At 40.0% G+C, this 19,087-nt stretch overlaps 1 protein-coding gene across 1 annotated transcript in view; it reads left to right on the forward strand.

The window, feature by feature from the left end:
• UNC80 (unc-80 homolog, NALCN channel complex subunit) overlaps nt 1-19,087 on the forward strand; it is a 209,402-nt gene that overhangs the window by 117,980 nt on the left and 72,335 nt on the right. The window contains exons 28-33 of the mRNA XM_052662586.1: nt 1,230-1,330; nt 4,507-4,707; nt 12,263-12,370; nt 14,030-14,168; nt 15,721-15,902; nt 16,503-16,634. Of these exons, the coding sequence (XP_052518546.1) occupies nt 1,230-1,330; nt 4,507-4,707; nt 12,263-12,370; nt 14,030-14,168; nt 15,721-15,902; nt 16,503-16,634 (863 nt within the window). The remainder of the gene's footprint in view (nt 1-1,229; nt 1,331-4,506; nt 4,708-12,262; nt 12,371-14,029; nt 14,169-15,720; nt 15,903-16,502; nt 16,635-19,087) is intronic.

Raw genomic sequence — 19,087 nt, forward strand, 5'->3', positions numbered from 1 at the left:
AGACTGTGAATCCCAAAATATGTTTGTTCTATGGGCTCTGATCACCATCTTAGGAGACAAGGAAAAGATTAAATGTGCATGCCAGTAGAACTCACCAGCTGTCTAGAGTTTGTTAGGTAAAAATTGAAGTACATATTCTTTGCCATTCAGTCCCTGTGTGGAAAACCAAAATGGAAAGCTCTTCTTTATAAGTAAGTTATTTCAGAAGTTAGTTAGAAGTTATCCAGGGAATGTGGATAAATTATCAGTTTAGCCTGCTGAAATAGGAGCTGAGTATCTTTAATCAAAGAGAATTTAAAATAGAAAATGTTTCTACACCTACCCACCTTTCCCTTCGAAAATAGCTAATTTATGCATTAATTAAGATTCAGCCTATTTTTCAAGAACATAATAGAAAAAAGCCTCATGCCATCTTTAGTTACAGATCTGAGCTGTAACAGTATCATCAGTTAGTTTGGGGAAAAATATTATTTGAATTAATTATTTAAATTGATCCCTTTAGCCTAACCAGTTAAGTCAAACTGTCTAAGCTAGAGGCATAGTTTTGTCACAGAAAATACCCAGAAAAGCTGGTAGATTGGAGTGCAAAGCTTTGTTGTCTGGTATACTAAGTATACAATCTAGTATATTCAGTATACTAAGAATTCCTGTGACATGTCTCCTTCAGAGAGGAACTTGGACAAAAAGTTATCCACAACTGGGCACAATTACTTCCAAATTCCCTTTGTTTTTCTGAGGCACCACCCATCTTTGAAGTAGTTCTGATAGCAAAGCCAGCTGGTGTGAAGAGCAGTAACACTAGCTGTGGTCACAGTCCCAGTGGAGGTGGCAGCACCTTTTGTGGCCACTGCAGGTTGGCTGGTGTCCCTACTTACCTACACCTGTGAGTTCTGGGCAGTCTGGAATGGGTTTGGGCACACTCAACCAATAACTTGCTCATCTCAGCAATTCAAGGACTTGGCTCTGTGTTTTTTTTCCTCTGCTCCCATGTCTCAAAATGGAAGCCACTGTAACAGAGATCATAAATGTCTTTGTAATTGCTGGTTCAGCTGGTGGTAAAGGGAACATCTCCTATTAATATTCCTCCACTAAAGTCAGTGCTATGCCCTGTAACCCACTGGCCATGGTAGTGTGCCCTAGGATTCAAAAGCATGGACCATGATACCATAGCAATGCGCTCTCCAGGGAGACAGAACAGTCCAACCTTTCTTGCTGTTTTTCTTTTGAAGAAGGGAGTCCTTGGAGTGCAAGTGAGCCCAGCATTGAGCCCGAGGGCATGAGCACAGCCAGCGTGGAGGAAAATTACCACCGGAACATGTCATGGCTTCATGTAAGTAGGAGTCTCAGAAAGAGCCGTGAGATCAATTTCTTTCGGCACTGGGGGGAGATCTGTGAAGAGAGGACAAAAGACTATACTAAAAATATCCATCCATTTCAGCCTCTTAGAAATCTGTAGATTCGCATTTCAGCTGAACCTCTGGATCCTCACTAAGATGGGTCTTCTGCTGGACTGCATTCATTTGAACCTTATTTAAGACCAAGGGTCCTTTGTTGTGGCTGGCTTGTGAGTCAGTCAGGAGAGGGACCAGGTCAGGTTGGTGGTCGAGAGAACCTGGGTAACACAGTCAAGGCCTCATGATCAGTTTTACACAAGTCTTCACAGGTGCTGAGAGCAAGATCATGGTGTCAGTCTTGAGTCTGCATTCTATCAAACTGTAAACCAGGACATGGAGATTCTATGATTAAGGTCACACCTCAAAGGGTTCTCCTGAGGGCACAGGCAAGATGGAGTCCCAAGCACAGGTTGCAGTTCAAGGGCATGAAGAAAGGAAGAGAAAGCTCAGGAAGTATGATGTGAGATCCACAGTTGGCAGGATACTGGCAGCACTGTTATTAATGTTAGGTATGGAATGTCCCCATCTCCTCTTTCATTTGACTTCTAGTAGGGTCAGATAAGGGCTGCCTGGTACATCACACTCAGAGTGTACAGGGCTATGCCCTTGGAACTGGCTGATTCCCAGAACCAGCTGATTTTGAGAATCTCTGACATAACTATTTTAAAAGTCAACTTTGTAGTTAAGTCAAACCTACATATTAAAAAGCATACAAAACCTATGTGCACGGCTCAATAAATTCTCATAAAGTAGACACATCTGTGTAACCACCACCAAGTCAAGAAGAACATTAGCAGTACCTTAGAAGCCCTACCCAGGCCCTCTGCCAAATACTACCCTCCCTTACTGGTAACTACTATCCTAACATGGAAGATTAGTGTTGTTTGTTTTTGAAATGCGTGTCACATGCTAGGTTCTCTGTTGTGTCTGGTTTCTTTCGCTCACATAAGTGTAAATCTTCTAGCTCTGTTCTTCTTCAGGATGACCTGGTCTATTCTTGGCTAAATTCATTTCTATTAAAATTACCTTGTTAGTTTCCATTAAAAAAAGCTTCTACAGCAGCCTTATATTGAATATAAAGGTAGTTAAAATTAAGGAATTGAAATTCTTTATTAAGTTTCTAATGTATAAAATGGTCTACCCTCCCTTAACTTATGCTCCATTATTTATTTAAGATCTCTTCAATTTTATTTTCATGTTTTTTAATTGTTTGTTTATTTTTTGACTGTGCTGGGTTGGGTCTTCATGGCTTTGCTCGGACTTTCTCTGGTTGCGGCTAGTGGGGACTGCTTGCTAAGACTTCTCATTGTGGTAGCTTCTCTTGTTGCAGAGCACAAGGTCTAGGCACACGGGCCTCAGTAGTTTTGGCACCAGGCTCTAGAGTGCAGGCTCAGTAGTTGTGGTACATGGACTTAGTTGCTCCCTGGCATGTGAATCTTCCTGGACAAGGGATTAAACCTGTGTCCCCTTCATTGGCAGGTGCGTTCTGATCCACCTGCACTACTCGGGAAGTCCTGAATTGCTTCAGTTTTATTCAGTAATGCATTTTAGTTTCCTGTACCATGTTAGCCCTCTAGAAGTGTTTGTGTTTAAGACCAGAGATATTTTTTCAAAATCACTGGTGAATCTTCTAGACCTAAAAATTTCTTTGTAGGAAAGTTTTTAATTACATATTTAATTCATGTCATAAGATTAAAATCATTCAGATTTCTGTTTCTTCTGGGATCTGTTTAAGCAAATTGATTTTTTTCCTAGAAATTTGTTGATTTTATCCAAATACTCATATTTATTAGCAAATAGATGTTTATATAGTCTCTTAAGATCATCTTAGATTCTGTGGGATCTACAGTGATGTGCCTTTACTGTTTCTGATATTGACAGGTTATATCTTTCCTTTCTCTTGTTTTGATCAGTCTTGCTAGACGTTTGTCAGTTTTATTAGTCAAAGAACCAGGTTTTGTGCAGGTTCAAGAATAACGAGGGATACCCTACAGTTCTTATTTGTGCCCTACCTCATATCAGTATACAGAAATATTGGGCATCTTCAATGAATCTTGAGAGAGATCTGGATATTCTGTTCATGCAAAACCTGTAGTTTTTAAACTTTGAAGAGTGTGAGATACTGTTAGATGAGTTTGACAGGAGTGCGTTGTTACTGTTGTTTACCTTTGTCTCATGGTAAGCAGACCTCTTCTTCCAAGGAAATGCATGGCATCCTTGCCTAGTAGGTCTGATTGATTGGTCTTATTCATATAGACTTATTTTATGTTCTCCAGCCAATATGGCACCTCACAGGTTAGGTGTTGGGGTCGGAAGGATAGACTCATTCAAAAGATTACTCTATGCAGATTTGACTAAACTTGCAGCTTTAGGAATGCTACTGCCTTTTTAGGAAAGCAACTTGAGAAATTTTAAACCCTAGGGCCTTCATTCCTTTTCTTAAAATAACCCTATCCTTTAAATCAACTGAGTTCTTTTCTGGAATCCTATTTGGGAAGTCTAGGAGATATGAGAATTTGAGCCAGATCAAGCCACAAGTGAAGAGCTAGAATAACCCAAAGCTGAAAGCAAATTCTTTGTAGAGAGAGGAAACGAAGTTCTACAGGGGATTCAAGCCCAGCTGAAGGTTAGAGGCCAGGGTGGAAGATACAGAAATGTTTTCAAGTTCCATGTAGGTGGGCTGGAGTTAAAGACATCCCACAGCTGTCAAAGGCCAGCCAAATCCTTTGGGATGGAACTTCTCACCACTTTCTGCTCTTCTACTGGCTCCTTCTACAACATCAGAGCTGAAAAAAATAATATATTTTAAGTTTGGAATCATTTGAAAATATCTGGGAATCATACACTTCCAAGTTTTTGAAGGTCACTTAACCTTTTATTGTTTCAAAAAGAGCTTTCTATCAGGTGTGAATCCAGGGAGCAAAAGAGGTCAAGTACATAAAGGCTTGCAAGTCTTTGTTCTCTTGTGGGAATTATTGTTTTCTCATGGAATTACTGTGATTTTAAGACCCGTTAATGAAAGCTGACGTTCTGACTTTCCGTGTTCTACCCCACATCGTGGCTCACGATTGGTCTGCACCCTGGCTGAGCCTCAGTGGCGTCTGTGTTCCAGGTCATGATCTTGCTGTGCAACCAGCAGAGCTTCATCTGCACCCACATCGACTACTGCCACCCCCACTGCTACCTGCACCACAGCCGCTCCTGTGCCCGGCTGGTCAGGGCCATTAAGCTGCTCTACGGAGACACTGTGGACTCCCTCCGTGAGAGCAACAGCATTAGCAATGTGGCCCTCCGGGGCAAGAAGCAGAAAGAGGTGAGTGCGTGATCACATGATATACACCAATGATAGGGAAAACAATGTCCTAACAATCGTTTCTCTGTAAATGCAAATTTCAGCCCACTGCAGTGGTATAAACCAGGCTACAGGTCTGTGTGGTTTTGAGCAAAGATAGACAATGGGTAGCTTCCCTGGGAGCTCAGCTGGTAAAGAATCTGCCTGCAATGCAGGAGACCCAGGTCAGTCACTGGACTGGGAAGATCTCGTGAAGAAGGGAATGGCAACCCACTCCAGTATTCCTGCCTGGAGAATTCCATGGACAGAGGAGCTTGGTGGGCTACAGTTCATGGTGTCACAGAGTCGCACGCAACTGAGTGACTAAAACTTTCACTTTAGAAGCTGCTGCTGCTAAGTCACTTCAGTCATGTCCAACTCTGTGCGATCCCATAGACGGCAGCCCACCAGGCTCCTTTGTCCCTGGGATTCTTCAGGCAAGAATACTGGAGTGCGTTGCCATTTCCTTGGTGCAGAAAAAGCAAGTGCTTTGTCTTCATGTCCATGAGCAAATATAAACTTTTTGTGGGTTTTGTCTTATTTCAACAAATAAATATAAACTCAAAGGGGCATTTTTGATGAGTTGCTGTGGTAGGCAGAATAATGTCCCCCTGAAGATGTTGGAATTCTAATCCTCGGAACCCGTGAATATGTTACCTCACGTGGTGAAAGGGATCTTGCCTGGGTGAATAAGTCAAGAATCATATAATAGGAGATTATCCTGGACTATCCAAGTGGGCCGAACATAGTCAGAGATGGAGTTTTGACGATAGAAGCAGAAGTCGGAGCGATGCAGTGTAGTGAGCCTAGGCAGCCTCTAGGAGCTGGAAATGACAAGGAAATGAATGATTCCCCCAGAAGGAACACAGTCCCGCCAATCATCTTCAACTTCTGACCTAGAAAACTGTCAAAATCATAAATCTGTGCTATTTTTTGCCAAAAAGATTGTGGTCATTTTTTATAGCAGTAACAGGAAACTGATACAGTTTTATCTTAAGAAATAAGTAATAAATGGCCCAACTTTTCACTGACAAATAATAGAGTCAAATCAGACTAAAGGAAACATTTTCAAGAAATGATTACATTTTCTCAGTATTCAGCTGTACTTTCCTGACAATTGGACAACTGAGCTGGCTGAAGATGAAGACAGTAACCAGGGTTGCCGTGCTCCTGCCAGGGAAGCCCTGAGTTACCCCCTGCCCCGGAGAAGGCATGATGGCCACTGCATGCTGCCGGCCAAGTCTGCAGCTGCTTCTTGCAAGTGGTTTTGCCAGGATTTTTATATAATACCTATTCATCTCAGTGAGCGTTCATTGGGCACCTGCTGTTGGCACAAAAGCCAGGTATTCTTGGAGAAACAAAAGTAAGTGGAGCAGAGGATCTTTCTACTAAAGAGTTTGTAAGCCAAGTTTGGTAAGGTGGAAGGGTGGCAATAAAATGCAAATCAAACTAGAGAATATAAGCAATAACGAAAATGCACAGTTGAGTTGTATAGCAATTTGTAATGCTTTAGCACTTGAAAAAGGGATTTATTTAATTCAGTTCAGTTCAGTTCAGTCGCTCAGTTCTGTCTGACTCTTTGTGACCCCATGAACCATAGCATGCCAGGCCTCCCTGTCCATCACCAACTCCCAGAGTTTACCCAAACTCATGTCCATTGAGTCGGTGATGCCATCCAACCATTTCATCCTCTGTCGTCCCCTTCCCCTCCTGCCCTCAATCTTTCCCAGCATCAGGGTCTTTTCAAATGAGTCAGTTCTTCATATCACGTGGCCAGAGTACTGGAGTTTCAGCTTCAACATCAGTCCTTCCAATGAACACCCAGGACTGATCTCCTTTAGGATGGACAGGTTGGATCTGCTTGCAAGCCAAGGGACTCTCAAGAGTCTTCTCCAACACCACAGTTCAAAAGCATCAATTCTTCAGCACCCAGCTTTCTTTATAGTCCAACTGTTTTTAAATTATTAAAGTACAAGGAAGTGGCTTTGGCTAATACAAGAGCTCCTAAAGAAAAAACTGTATATCTTGTAGATCTCATAAATGTGCTAATTTCCCTTCTGGGATACGACCTTTTAGTGTTTTTTCTGAAACATGTGTATGACAAAGTATACATCATTGACAATGTACTTTTCCATTCTTACAAATCTTGTTCAGTAGATACTCGTCACCTCATTTTACAGATGAAAACATTGAAGCTAAAATAGATGGGATTGTCCACAATTTTGTCCACAAAATCCCATTGTCCACAATATTTAGAACATATTCGCGTAGCCTTTAGTTTAGGAACATGGATTATCAAAGTCAGGGCTTTTTCAACTAAACTCTCTTACATCTCATAGTATTCAGAAAACACGGATTCTAAGGGAAGATCAGGTGGGAAAATTACATAAACTGCTAAATGATGACATAAAAAGAAAAATATATATGTGCATATATTCTTGTACATGTATACATATATATGGACATGTCATTTATGTTTGAAATGTATATGTGTACATACTTATCTATAAACATATATATATTTGTACATATATGTATCTCAAACATAAATGATACTACATCCAAAGAAAACTTATTTAGATAAGCTATCCTTCCTATAAAAACTCCCTTACCTATGTAAGAAAAGCTGTAAAATATGTTGAAAATTATAAAAATACACCAAACTAAATTAATGTTTATTGTTCATCATGTACACGCTGAGATTTCTTACTTCCATACCTTTGCTCCAGTCATATCTTCACTTGTAATCTATACATGGCTGAACCCAAACATCCTTCAAGATCCAACTCAAAAGCCACCTCCTCCTTGAAACCTTTTCTGATCCCCCTAGTGTTCACCACAGGACATACTGCAGGTGGATGATTAATTTCATTTCTTTCCCTTCTTCCTCTAAACTATAATGGTGTTTTATTCTGCTTTTCATATTATTCATTCAATTATTCATTCATTAATTTATCCATCAATCCATGTGTCTATTCAACAAATTTTAAAGACTTTCGGGACCATATTGAGTTCATACTGTGTGCTAGATATAATAATGGCCACAGAGATACGGCACTGTCCTCGTATGATGCACACAGTCTAGCTGAGAGACAGAAATTAATCAACTAAGCATCCCTAAGTTGGTGTAAAATTGCAGCAGCAATAAGCACAATAAAGGAGAAAACTGTGCTGAGAGATCTTATGAACGAAGCTTTGAACTTATCGGGGGAGATAAGGCAGTATCTCCAATGAAGTGACAGATGAGTTTTGGCTAAAGGATGCCTAGATGTTAACTGAATACAGAATTCTCCAACCAGAGAGAAGAGGGAGCACCAAGGCTGAGGACGAGGTTCAACCTGGCCTGCTCTCTGCTTGCTTGTGCAGCCTCATTATGTACTGCGGTCAACTGTGCTCTTGTCCTCTGAGGCTGTGGAAAGGATTTTAGTCTTTATCCTGTGATAAAGCACTGAGAGCTTTTAAGATCCCTCTGCCTACAAAGTGGGGCTACTTACATCCCTATTTATCTTCTGCCACTTAATTATAAAACTTCTCGATAACTGAGGCAGTCTTACACATTTTGTATCCTGTGTAATACCTAACAGAGAACCTCACTATAGCAGAGGGACAATAATATTGAATGAGTGAGTGGGCTTTAGGGTTCTAGGGTGTTTCATGAATGCCTTCCACTTCTGGCCCATGCAGGACAAAGCAGCCTGAAGCAGCAGAAAATGTTACCTTACAGATTGCTCACATTTCTAAAGTGGGAGTGTAAGTGAAAGTCACTCAGTCATGTCCGACTCTGCAACCCCATGGACTGTAGCCTGCCAGGCTCCTCTGTCCATGGAATTCTCTAGGCCAGAATACTAGAGTGGGTAGCTGTTCCCTTCTCCAGGGGATCTTCCCAACCCAGGGGTAGAACCCACCTTGCAGGCAGATTCTTTACCGTCTGAGCCACAAGGGAAACCCCACATTTCTGAAAGGGAAAGGGAAAGAAAACAAGGGTAAATGTTCCCTAACCTTAACACATTTAAATTAGTCATGCCAATAGAGAGCTGAAAAGATGTATTGTCTTCAGTGATAAACATTATATTTCCAAAATGCCAGCCTCCTATTCAAGCTTTTTCTTTTCATTTTCTCATGATGTTTCCATTTGCCTGTTCTGAATTTGTCACATAAATGAACCATGTGCATGTTTCCAGAGCCCAAATGAAAACAGAATAGGCCATAAATCAAGACTAAAAGCAGTGGTTCTGATTAAAATCAAGACTTAGAGCAACTGGTATTTCATTATCGTTTCCTTTTTAATCAGCTTTTCTGGCAGAATATATTTGTGACAGCTAGTACATTTTGTAACCCTTCTAACTCTGATCAATATGCTAATCTTCATTTCAGTGCTCAAAGCCTCACTGTTTGTTCCATTAGCCTGGTTAGTGCACTTCTAACCTTGTTATATATTGCTTTCACCAAAAGGTAAATTCACCAAAGAATTTTTTGATTTTTCCTATATATCTGTATCTTGTCTAATGCTATGTTCTAAATAGAGTACATGTTCAATTAGTACTTGCTAATGGAAATGGGAGTGGATAAAACATATTTTTTTCCTTTCAGTTTAAGAGGAGAGGTAAATAAAAGGTTGGAGAAGGAAATGGTAACCCACTCCAGTATTTGCCTGGAGAATCCCATGGACAGTGGAGCCTGTCGGGCTGTGGCCATAGGGTCACAGAGTTGGACACAACTGAAGTGACTTATTATGCATCATGCAAATAAAAGGTTGTTTGTTTGTTACTATTTACTCACTAAGTCATGTCCTACTCTTTCTGACTCCATGGACTGTGCCTGCCAGGCTCCTCTGTCCATGGGATTTTCTAGGCAAGAATACTACAGTGGGTTACCATTTCCTACTCCAAGGGATCTTCCTGACCCAGGAATTAAACCTGCATCTCCTGCATTTCAGGCAGATTCTTTAACAATGAGCCACCTGGGAAACCCCTACTAATAACCAACAGATGCCTTCAAAACTAGTCTTCTACAACAAGTTACCAAATCAAAAAGCTACTGATGATAACTTTGTTAGTCTGAATCAGAGTCACACCAGTATAGGACTTCAGGAACCTCATGTAATATACTGAAATGCCCCTCACATGTGTACCCATCTTTAATATCTATCTTTCAGGCCCAAACAAGTCACTCAAGAAGAGTTATTAGCCCATTAGCCTAGTGTAAAAGCCTTTCCAATTCCCTTCCCTTTCCACTATAACAAACATCCTAATTATCTTGAAGCTGGCAGAACACACCATGCTTAAGCATGCGTACTGGGATACTACATATTTGATACCTGAGAAGCTTGACTTATACCCTCTGTCCCCAGCAGACAGAATTAAACAGAAGTCTACATTTCCCAGAGTGTGAGAGACATAAATGTTTGTCCTTTTTCTTCTGAGTATTTTTTCTTTATCTGCCTGGTTAAAATGCCCATAAATTAATCAAAAGTATTATTCAGAAATAACCCTGAAAGGACAAAATGTCCAGCCAAAGGATAAAGCAATAAAATATTCTAAAAATTCAAAAACCATATTTTAAAATAACTGTAATGACCTGGGGAAATCATCATCATAATATCATAATAAAATGAAATGTTTAAAACTGTGTGGCACTCATTCTGGATGGGAGGGGAGTTTGGAAGAGAATGGACACATGTGTTTGTATAGCTGAGTCCTTTCACTGTTTGCTTGAAACTATCACATTGTTCATCGACTATACCCCAATACAAAATAAAAAGTTAAAAACCAAAACTGTGTGCCACATACATAGTGTCATCACAGCTTTGCTGTGTAGGGGGACAAAAGTCTGAAAGAAATCAAACAATGACCATGCCTGAGTTGGGTATTATGGAGATTTTGGTTTCTTTCTTCATAGTTTTTCTGTATTTTCCAGGTATTCTGCAATTTGCATATAATTTTTATAAATAGAATAAAAGCAGAAAGTTGCTGCTTTTTGAATACCTTGACTTTTAAAAAAGTAAATCAGATATGTTGCTACATTTATATGGAAAATAACTGCCATATATGATTTTAGAATAGCTTTAAAATTATATAAAACAGGCACAATATTTATATTATATATTGCTTTTACTTTCACAAGGGGAAAAAAAGGAATGCAGAATTTCTCTCCCCAAATGATATGTGTTCCCAAGTATATGCCTCCACTTTTTTTTAATCTTTAGAAAACACAGCAAGAGCTCTGGTTCATTTGTTTCCAAGTAGATTCATTTGAAAGTTCATTCCATACCAGTCACATAATAGATGCATTGTCTTGGGTCTTTTTGTCAGTTTTGAAAGACTTCCTTGGAACATGCGTATAGTTTCAGCTTTGCTTTTTCTTTCAAAATATTTCCATCTGTAACACTGTGAAGCTCTGTTCAAAAATTCTTAAGGAGTTCATTTTTTTTCCCTTGGCATCGAGGGAGAGAGTGTTTCATTGACATGGCACTGGAAAAACAAATGAGCCCTTACACTGTGCAAAGGGATGGATTCCCTTTTTGCACAGCCTGGAGTGCAAAAATAGGAGACATCAGGACTCAGGATAAATAAACAAGGGCCTGCCAACATCAGAGTGACCACCCTCCCAGCTGCTCTGTCCACTCCATTCCTTGTCATGTACAGAGTCAGGGGAAGAACTTGTCTCCTCTGTGTGAGTGCTAGTGAGTCAGGGCTATTTTACCCTGGTTGAGGGGATGGTTTGAAAGAAGAGCTGCTGTCTCATATAGACAAATATGATTTAAAAAAAAAACACTTTACCTGGATGATAGATGATTATGAACTCATATTTCCTTGATGGCTCTTTTACCTTTCACTTCCTAACACTTCCCTGTGAAGTATTTTCTCTTCCAATTGATTGACTTGTAGCATCCAACCCTTTAGAGGGACTATTGGAGAGAGTGGGTTTTAACTCATAATATTTTAAAAGATTTGTGCTTTTAACAGCTTGGTGGAAATATAATTAGCCCTGAAATGAAAGTCGGGAGGGCCTGTCCTTTCCTTATTCTGCTAATAACCAGCTCTGCAGTTTGGTCAAGCTACTCCACGGGCTTTACAGGTGGCACTAGTGGTAAAGAACCCACCTGCCAGTGCAGATTAGATGTAAGACACACCGGTTTGATCCCTGGATCGGGAAGATCCTGGAGTAGGGAATGGCAATCCACTCTAATATACTTGCCTGGAGAATCCCATGGACAGAAGAGCCTGGCAGGCTACAGTTTGTAGGGTTGCACAGAGTTGGACAATACTGAAGTGATTTAGCACAGCAAGCTACTCCACCTCTCTGGATCCGGGTCTCCTCAGTGGTAAAAGAGGAGTTTGTTGCTAAACATCTCTAAGTGCCCTTTTCATAACAAATTTAACTGCTTTTATCGCTTTCAGAAAGTGCAGACCCATTAAAAGGCCTTAAATCCTCTGTTGCGTTAGAAGTGGTTATCTGGAGAATTGGGGGAAAAACAGCATTGCTGGTTTTTAAGAGTACACAACACTCTTTGTCATCTATCTCATGTTCTTTCCAGTGCTCAGATAAATCATGCCTGAGGACACCTTCTCTGAAGAAGAGAGTTTCAGATGCCAACCTGGAGGGGAAGAAGGACTCTGGAATGCTGAAATATATTAGACTACAGGTATTAATACATGGTTTGAAAACATTCATGAAGCAGGAATAGGGAGGGAACTTCAGATATCCTTATGACTAATGTTTGGAAAAGTCCCTGATGCTGGGAAAGATTGAAGGGAGGAGGAGAAGGGTGCGACAGAAGTTGAGATGGTTGGATGACATCATTGACTCCATGGATATGAGTTTGAGCAAACTCCAGGAGATAGTGAAGGACAGGGAAGCCTGGTGCACTGCAGTCCATGGGGTTGCAAAGAGCTGGACATGACTGAGCACCTGAACAACAATAACAAAAGTTTGGGATATACAATGCCAATTGGCACAGTGTTGGCATAACAGCCCCCTCTAATTTGGTGAAAAAGAGTGCTACCAAGTGTGCAAGAAAAAAATCCCTTTTTGCTGGACAGCTGACTTCCATAAAGACAAGGAAGCTTGGCTAGAACCATGCCTCTTTCCACTCTAGTGGCGCCAGCTTCCCACCAGTGTGTGGTAGTGATGCTCACAGGTCTTGGAATGAGACAATCTGGGTTCAGATCCTATACCTGCTGCTCTGGCTCTGGGACCTTGGGCAAGTTAAGTTAATTTCCCTCAGTTTTAGTTGCTTGATCTCTAAAATGGGGATTTTTAACACTGGACCCCAGAGAAGGCAATGGCACCCCACTCCAGTACTCTTGCCTGGAAAATCCCATGGATGGAGGAGCCTGGAAGGCTGCAGTCCGTGGGGTCGCTGAGGGTCGGACACAACTGAGCGACTTCACTTTCACTTTTCACTTTCATGCATTGGAGAATGAAATGGCAACCCATTCCAGTGTTCTTGCCTGGAGAATCCCAGGGACAGGGGAGCCTGGTGGGCTGCCGTCTATGGGGTCGCACAGAGTCGGACACGACTGAAGCGACTTAGCAGCAGCAGCAACGCTGGACCCATCTCAAAGGATCATTGCATGAATTAAAAGAGATAGCACACTTACCTACTTATCCAGGGCTTCACAAAATTATATTGTTATTACAACCTAAACTCTAAATCATATTATATTTTCCAGGGGACGAGAGAAAAAAATTTCATGTTTTTCTAGAAAGTGTTTTAAATGATGGCTAAAGACAGGCTTGCCCCAAATTGACATTTTTTACCTCAATTACTTATAATAATGAATTGAATAGTATTTTGTGGGCTAACCTGGACTAATAACCACACTGTATAATATTTTGAAGGAGAAATACCATCCAAGTTCACTGGCTTAGAAAACTAACTTTCTGAATGGAACTCCTTTATAAATTAGAGGCTGCTCACAGCTTTCAGTGGAAATCATTCCTAATAGGAAGAAAAATAAGATGCTGTGAAGGTCCACCAGGACTTTTAACACAAAGATTTACTGACTAAAGTCCTTTTTTCTCAGAGAGCTGTACTTATTCTACAGTTTATTCCGTAGGTGGTTACAAATTACTTTTGTGGTGAAAGTGTTATAAAATAATATGATTTGGGACAATTATACATCAACTAATAGGGTATAAAGCTTACTTACTATACATCATGCCAGCTATGTTCCCACTTTAAAAAGTATTTTAAGGTCATTTAAGGAAAGCGGAGAGAGAAGTGACACTTAGCTTTCAAGAGGAGGACAACAGCCAGTGTCTTCGATGGTTTTAAGACATCATTTCCATCTTTCTGCAGGTGATGAGCCTGTCGCCTGCTCCCTTATCTCTACTGATTAAGGCCGCACCAATTCTGACAGAGGAGATGTATGGGGACATCCAGCCAGCTGCCTGGGAGCTCCTGCTCAGCATGGATGAGCATATGGCGGGGGCGGCAGGTAAAGTTAGGCCACCCAGGACCCCGGTCCTGCTGCCATTCATTCCAGTGTCTCAACAAGAGCGAGGCACATTCATCCCATCTTCACGCTGAGGTCACATTGGTAGCAGTGGCTGGACTGCCAGAGCTGTGCACGAAAGGGAAACAGGCCTAGGCTCTCTGTATACACTTTTCATGTTCCTGTGTAGTCTGCACAAAGGCAGCATGTCTCTCCCAGGATGTTAAAACTTACAATGATTTCCCCCAGAACCTACATCTTCACTATATTTCACAAAAGGTTCTTTTGTGTGTGTTGTGATTTCCCAGATTGACCATGAACTACCATCATTAATTTTATTAAATCTTAGGTAAGTCACGTTCTGTGTTCAAATTACAATATTGAAACAAATGTCTAAAATTTACGTGATGTGTCCAAAGCCATGTAGCTAGTAAATGATAGAGGCAAAAATCTGATTCTTCATCATTTTCCACTTCTTGTGCATATTCCTTTAGTTTTGTATAGTTACTTTCATTGAAAAATACATAGTAAAAATTCAAATAATGTAAAAGTGTATGAAATTTAAAATAGTCACCCTCTATTCCATGATTCCCAGTCCTCTTTCTCAGAGGTGGCAATTTTTAAATTTCCCAGGAAACCTTCTATAAACTATGCATATATAGTACTTTTGATGTCACAAAGCACCTTTTCATATTTTATTTTTTTCTAACAAGACATTTGGAGGCAGCTACATCATCATCATCATCATTATTCATGTTTTACCAATAGAGAAACACAGACTAAGAAGTTAAGGGACTTGACCAAGATCAGTTTCAGAGCCATGACAGCCCCGGTTATCCTAAGAATTGGCTGAGCGTGTCTTGAGGATGTGGGGGAAAGTACAAGGGAAATTTTAAATAATATTTTTACAATTGACACTGGCTTCTCTATGCTATAGAGTATACTCTTTTTTTTTCTCATTATTCATTGACTTTGTAACTTACCATGGAATGACCTTTCTCTTCCTAGTATTTGGCTTTCCCCAAATTAAAAAACAACAATGATATTATGTTTCATAAATTCTCTGTTGGTTTCTCAATCTATTCTACCTCTTGGAAGGGTAGACATTTCTAATAGAGTCTACCTTTTGAATTTTATTGTTAATATAACATGTAACTTTAATGGACATTTTTATGTACCATCCTAGGGTTACTCTGAGAGGACTCTAGACATTTCCTAAAAAGGCTATTTCAGCATGTAGTTTCCTTTTTTCATTAGCTTCCTCTGACATTCACTTTTCACTGTGAGCCAAGGGAAACGTTGCTTAAAATGAGATTACCGCAATGTCGTGCTGTCACTGCCCTCACACCAGATATTAGAAGATTGTGGGTGGTACAAAGGATGGTGCCTGGTTTCCAGTAGCTGAAACAGGGTTTTCTTTGGCTAGTGCTGGTGGCCTGGCTGTATAGCTCAGTAGTCGTTTTCAAGAGGCAGAAGCAGTTTCCTCCTTCCCCTCATCCCCAGGAATCATACAGCTTAAAAGATGTGTAGCTGATGGATTGTTGACTGTCTTTAGCGGCCATGTTCCTGTTGTGTGCGGTGAAAGTCCCCGAGGCTGTGTCCGATATGCTGACGTCAGAGTTTCACCATCCAGAGACCGTGCAGAGACTGAACGCCGTCCTTAAGTTCCACACACTTTGGAGGTTTCGCTATCAGGTCTGGCCCCGGATGGAAGAGGGAGCACAGCAGATTTTTAAGGTGAGGGATACTTCTGGGATAATCCCATAGACAGAGGAGCCTGCGGGCTACAGTCCATAGAGTTGCAAAGAGTCCGATATGACTGAGCATGCGCGTGCGCACACACGCGCACACTTCTCACACAGGAATTAGATTAGCAAACCCAACCCAAGGTTCATTTCAATCCTGCAACTTCAAATCCACAGTGTATGGTCCAAGAGATGCTTCTTTTTTTCCCTTCTCTGGTTTTATAAGTAAACCTAACTCCAATATGAATGAATTCTTGTTCTTAAAAAGATTAAAATCTACAGAAAGGTAAAGTAAGAAAATGAAGTTTCTATAAACCTCAAGATCACAGTACCATCCCCAGAGGTAAGCACATAAAACTTGCAGATATTTCACTATATATACACATATGTTTTTGGAGGATGGGGTAATCAACACAAATAGAGATCATACAGTTGAAACCCTTCATTTTATTAATGGGTAAACTGAGGCCCAGAGACATTCATTGTGTGCTTTGTAACAGCCTGTGCTCTGTAAGATTATTTCATGATTTTATTTCAGACTCAATTTAGTTTATTTCCCATCTTACTTCATTCCTTTGGTATCAACTAACAGATCCCACCTCCCAGTATAAATTTCACCCTGCCATCACCAGTGCTCGGAATGCCATCTGTCCCGATGTTTGACCCTCCCTGGGTCCCTCAGTGCAGCGGGAGTGTCCAGGACCCCATTAATGAAGACCAGTCTGTGAGTAATGGACTCTTCCTTTCTCGTATCTTTAGGTTCCAGGTTGCATGGTGTACTTGTAAGAGAGAAGAGCAATGAGTGTGAGAGACAATGTGTTCTTGTCATCAGAATATAATAACACAGAAGAACAGCCACAAAAGTTCTTTAGTTCTTCTGAAATAGAATAGAGGGAACTAACTTCTGGGGTGAGCATTTGCAGACCTGCAAGTCAAGACAGTTTGTTCTATAATTCAAAGCAGCAGCTGCCTTATAAAGCTATTAAAACAATTAGGCACTGATTTCTTAGCCCAAGGTAGCACTTTTGCTGCTCTTTATTACAGAACAATTTATTTAACCTATATACGCTATCCAAGGTGCTTCCCTGGTAGCTCAGACAGTAAAGAATCTGCTTGCAATGCAGGAGATCTGGGTTCGATCCCTGGGTTGGGAAGATTACCTGGAGAAGGGCATGGCAACCCGCTTCAGTATTCTTGCCTGGAGAATCTCCATGGACACACGAGCCTGGTGGGCTATAGTCCATGGGGTCGCAAAAAGTCGGACATAACTGAGCGACTAAGCATGGCACAGCACACTATCCAAAAGTGAACGATATTGACCCTGGATGAATACGAAAAAGAACTGGGTTGGCTGCTCTTATTTTCCTTATTTGGAACTTAGTCTGTTTTTTACCTTGTTGATCATCAGTATCATCATCACAAACATCACTCAGAGACCTCAGGGCATCCTATTCTAACTTATCACTGCTCTATGTAATGTAATTAGTAAACAGTTAACTTTAGAACACAGTCTATTTATAAACAAGAACTAAGAATATGTGCCCTTTGAAAAAAATGAATCTTCAAAATATGCCTTTTTCACATGTTACATAGCATTTTTCTAAATTTCAAGAGTAATGTAGAATATTTTGGAAAGTAAATCAAAAAATAAAGAACATATCTCTATACACAAATTCATGATTATTTCCTTGCATAGTTTCCCATGAGATTTAGGGCAATCAATATGTGAAAATTAAAGATTTTTGATAGACCTCCCAAAATATTCCCAGGACAGTTGTACCATTTTACTCTCATACAACAGAATGGGAAAGCATCTTCCTTATTCAAATTAACTAATGTTATCTTTTAATGCCATGTTGAACAGCAAAAACAAAAAAAAAACAAAAACAAAGTTATTGGCTTTCTTATTCACACGTCATTAAAAAGTTTCTTGAATATATAAAGTGAGGTTGAATATTTTTGCGTGTCACATATTTTCCAGCCTTTTGTAGTTTCCTTTGGAGAACTGTTTATTTGAATTTGTTACCCATAAGAATATTTTTAATTCTGCATATACTACCTTCATATCTCATGGTTTTGTGCCAAAGATAAAGGCACACTTGGTTCTTCCTCATATATGTAGTAATTTCAGCATCTGAACCACTGATATAAAGATCTTTAGGTTTTCTCCCATACATGTGATGGAATCATTAGAGTCAAATCCATCCTCTCTCCCAAGTTCACAGTGAATTTCAAGCCAAGTCCTCTGATTCTATATTTAGTTCTCTTTTCCTTATTCCACAATTCTCACCTTATCTTGTTATAATCAACCAGCTTGACCCCTGACTCTGAAAATGAATTGCCATGTGGCCCACCAATGCCTTAATTGCTGTTATGTCATTCATTATAGAAAACCTTTAGCCTTATGTTAAGACTTTGCATAAAGGGAGCTTTAATGACTATAGTCCTTCAGAAGAGTGATCAACACCGCTTGTCTGTCTCTTAAATCCTACAGACCATGGGCCAACAAAGAGATGTAGAATTGCTACTGTACATAGACATCAAACTGGTCGTAGAGAACGTCAGTGACCACTTCCCTGTTCTGACACCAGTGGCTTTATCCCTAGAGCTCTTGGAATTTGTCTCAGCATAAGCACCATGATTAAGACTAGCAGAATGACCACTTTGCAGAGTGAATCTTGTCTCCTTTATTGTTTCTTATCTATTATGCTTTTGCTGCTGGTAAACAGAATCAGATTTTACATTCAACCTTAGTAACACTACCAACTCATAATTTCCATTCAGTTGCTTTGTTTCTACAAATATTGCTAAGTACTTATAGTGTGCCACTGTATTTCTGTGAATATTTATTATTATATATTGTTAACATTTTTAATATTAATATTTCTAGATAGTATTTACAGTGTGGTAGATACATAAGATACAAAAATGAAATAAATCTCAAAATTAATTGTTTATATGAGAGAGAGATCTCTTTCCTCCTCTTTCCCATGGTTCTGACTTTCTCTTTTATTAACCCTACAAAAGAAGCGTCCTTCATTTAAAATCGGATCAAGAAATTTTGGTAAGAAAGAGAGTATTAAAAATGTTTCTTTGATGTCAGTGTTTAAAGAGTGAATCATTGATCTTCTGTCTTAAAGGTGAAAAAAGAAAAAAAACTGTTTCTAGAAATTATGA

The sequence above is a fragment of the Budorcas taxicolor genome, chromosome 2, assembly GCF_023091745.1.
Source record: "Budorcas taxicolor isolate Tak-1 chromosome 2, Takin1.1, whole genome shotgun sequence".
NCBI classification, from domain to species: domain Eukaryota; kingdom Metazoa; phylum Chordata; class Mammalia; order Artiodactyla; family Bovidae; genus Budorcas; species Budorcas taxicolor.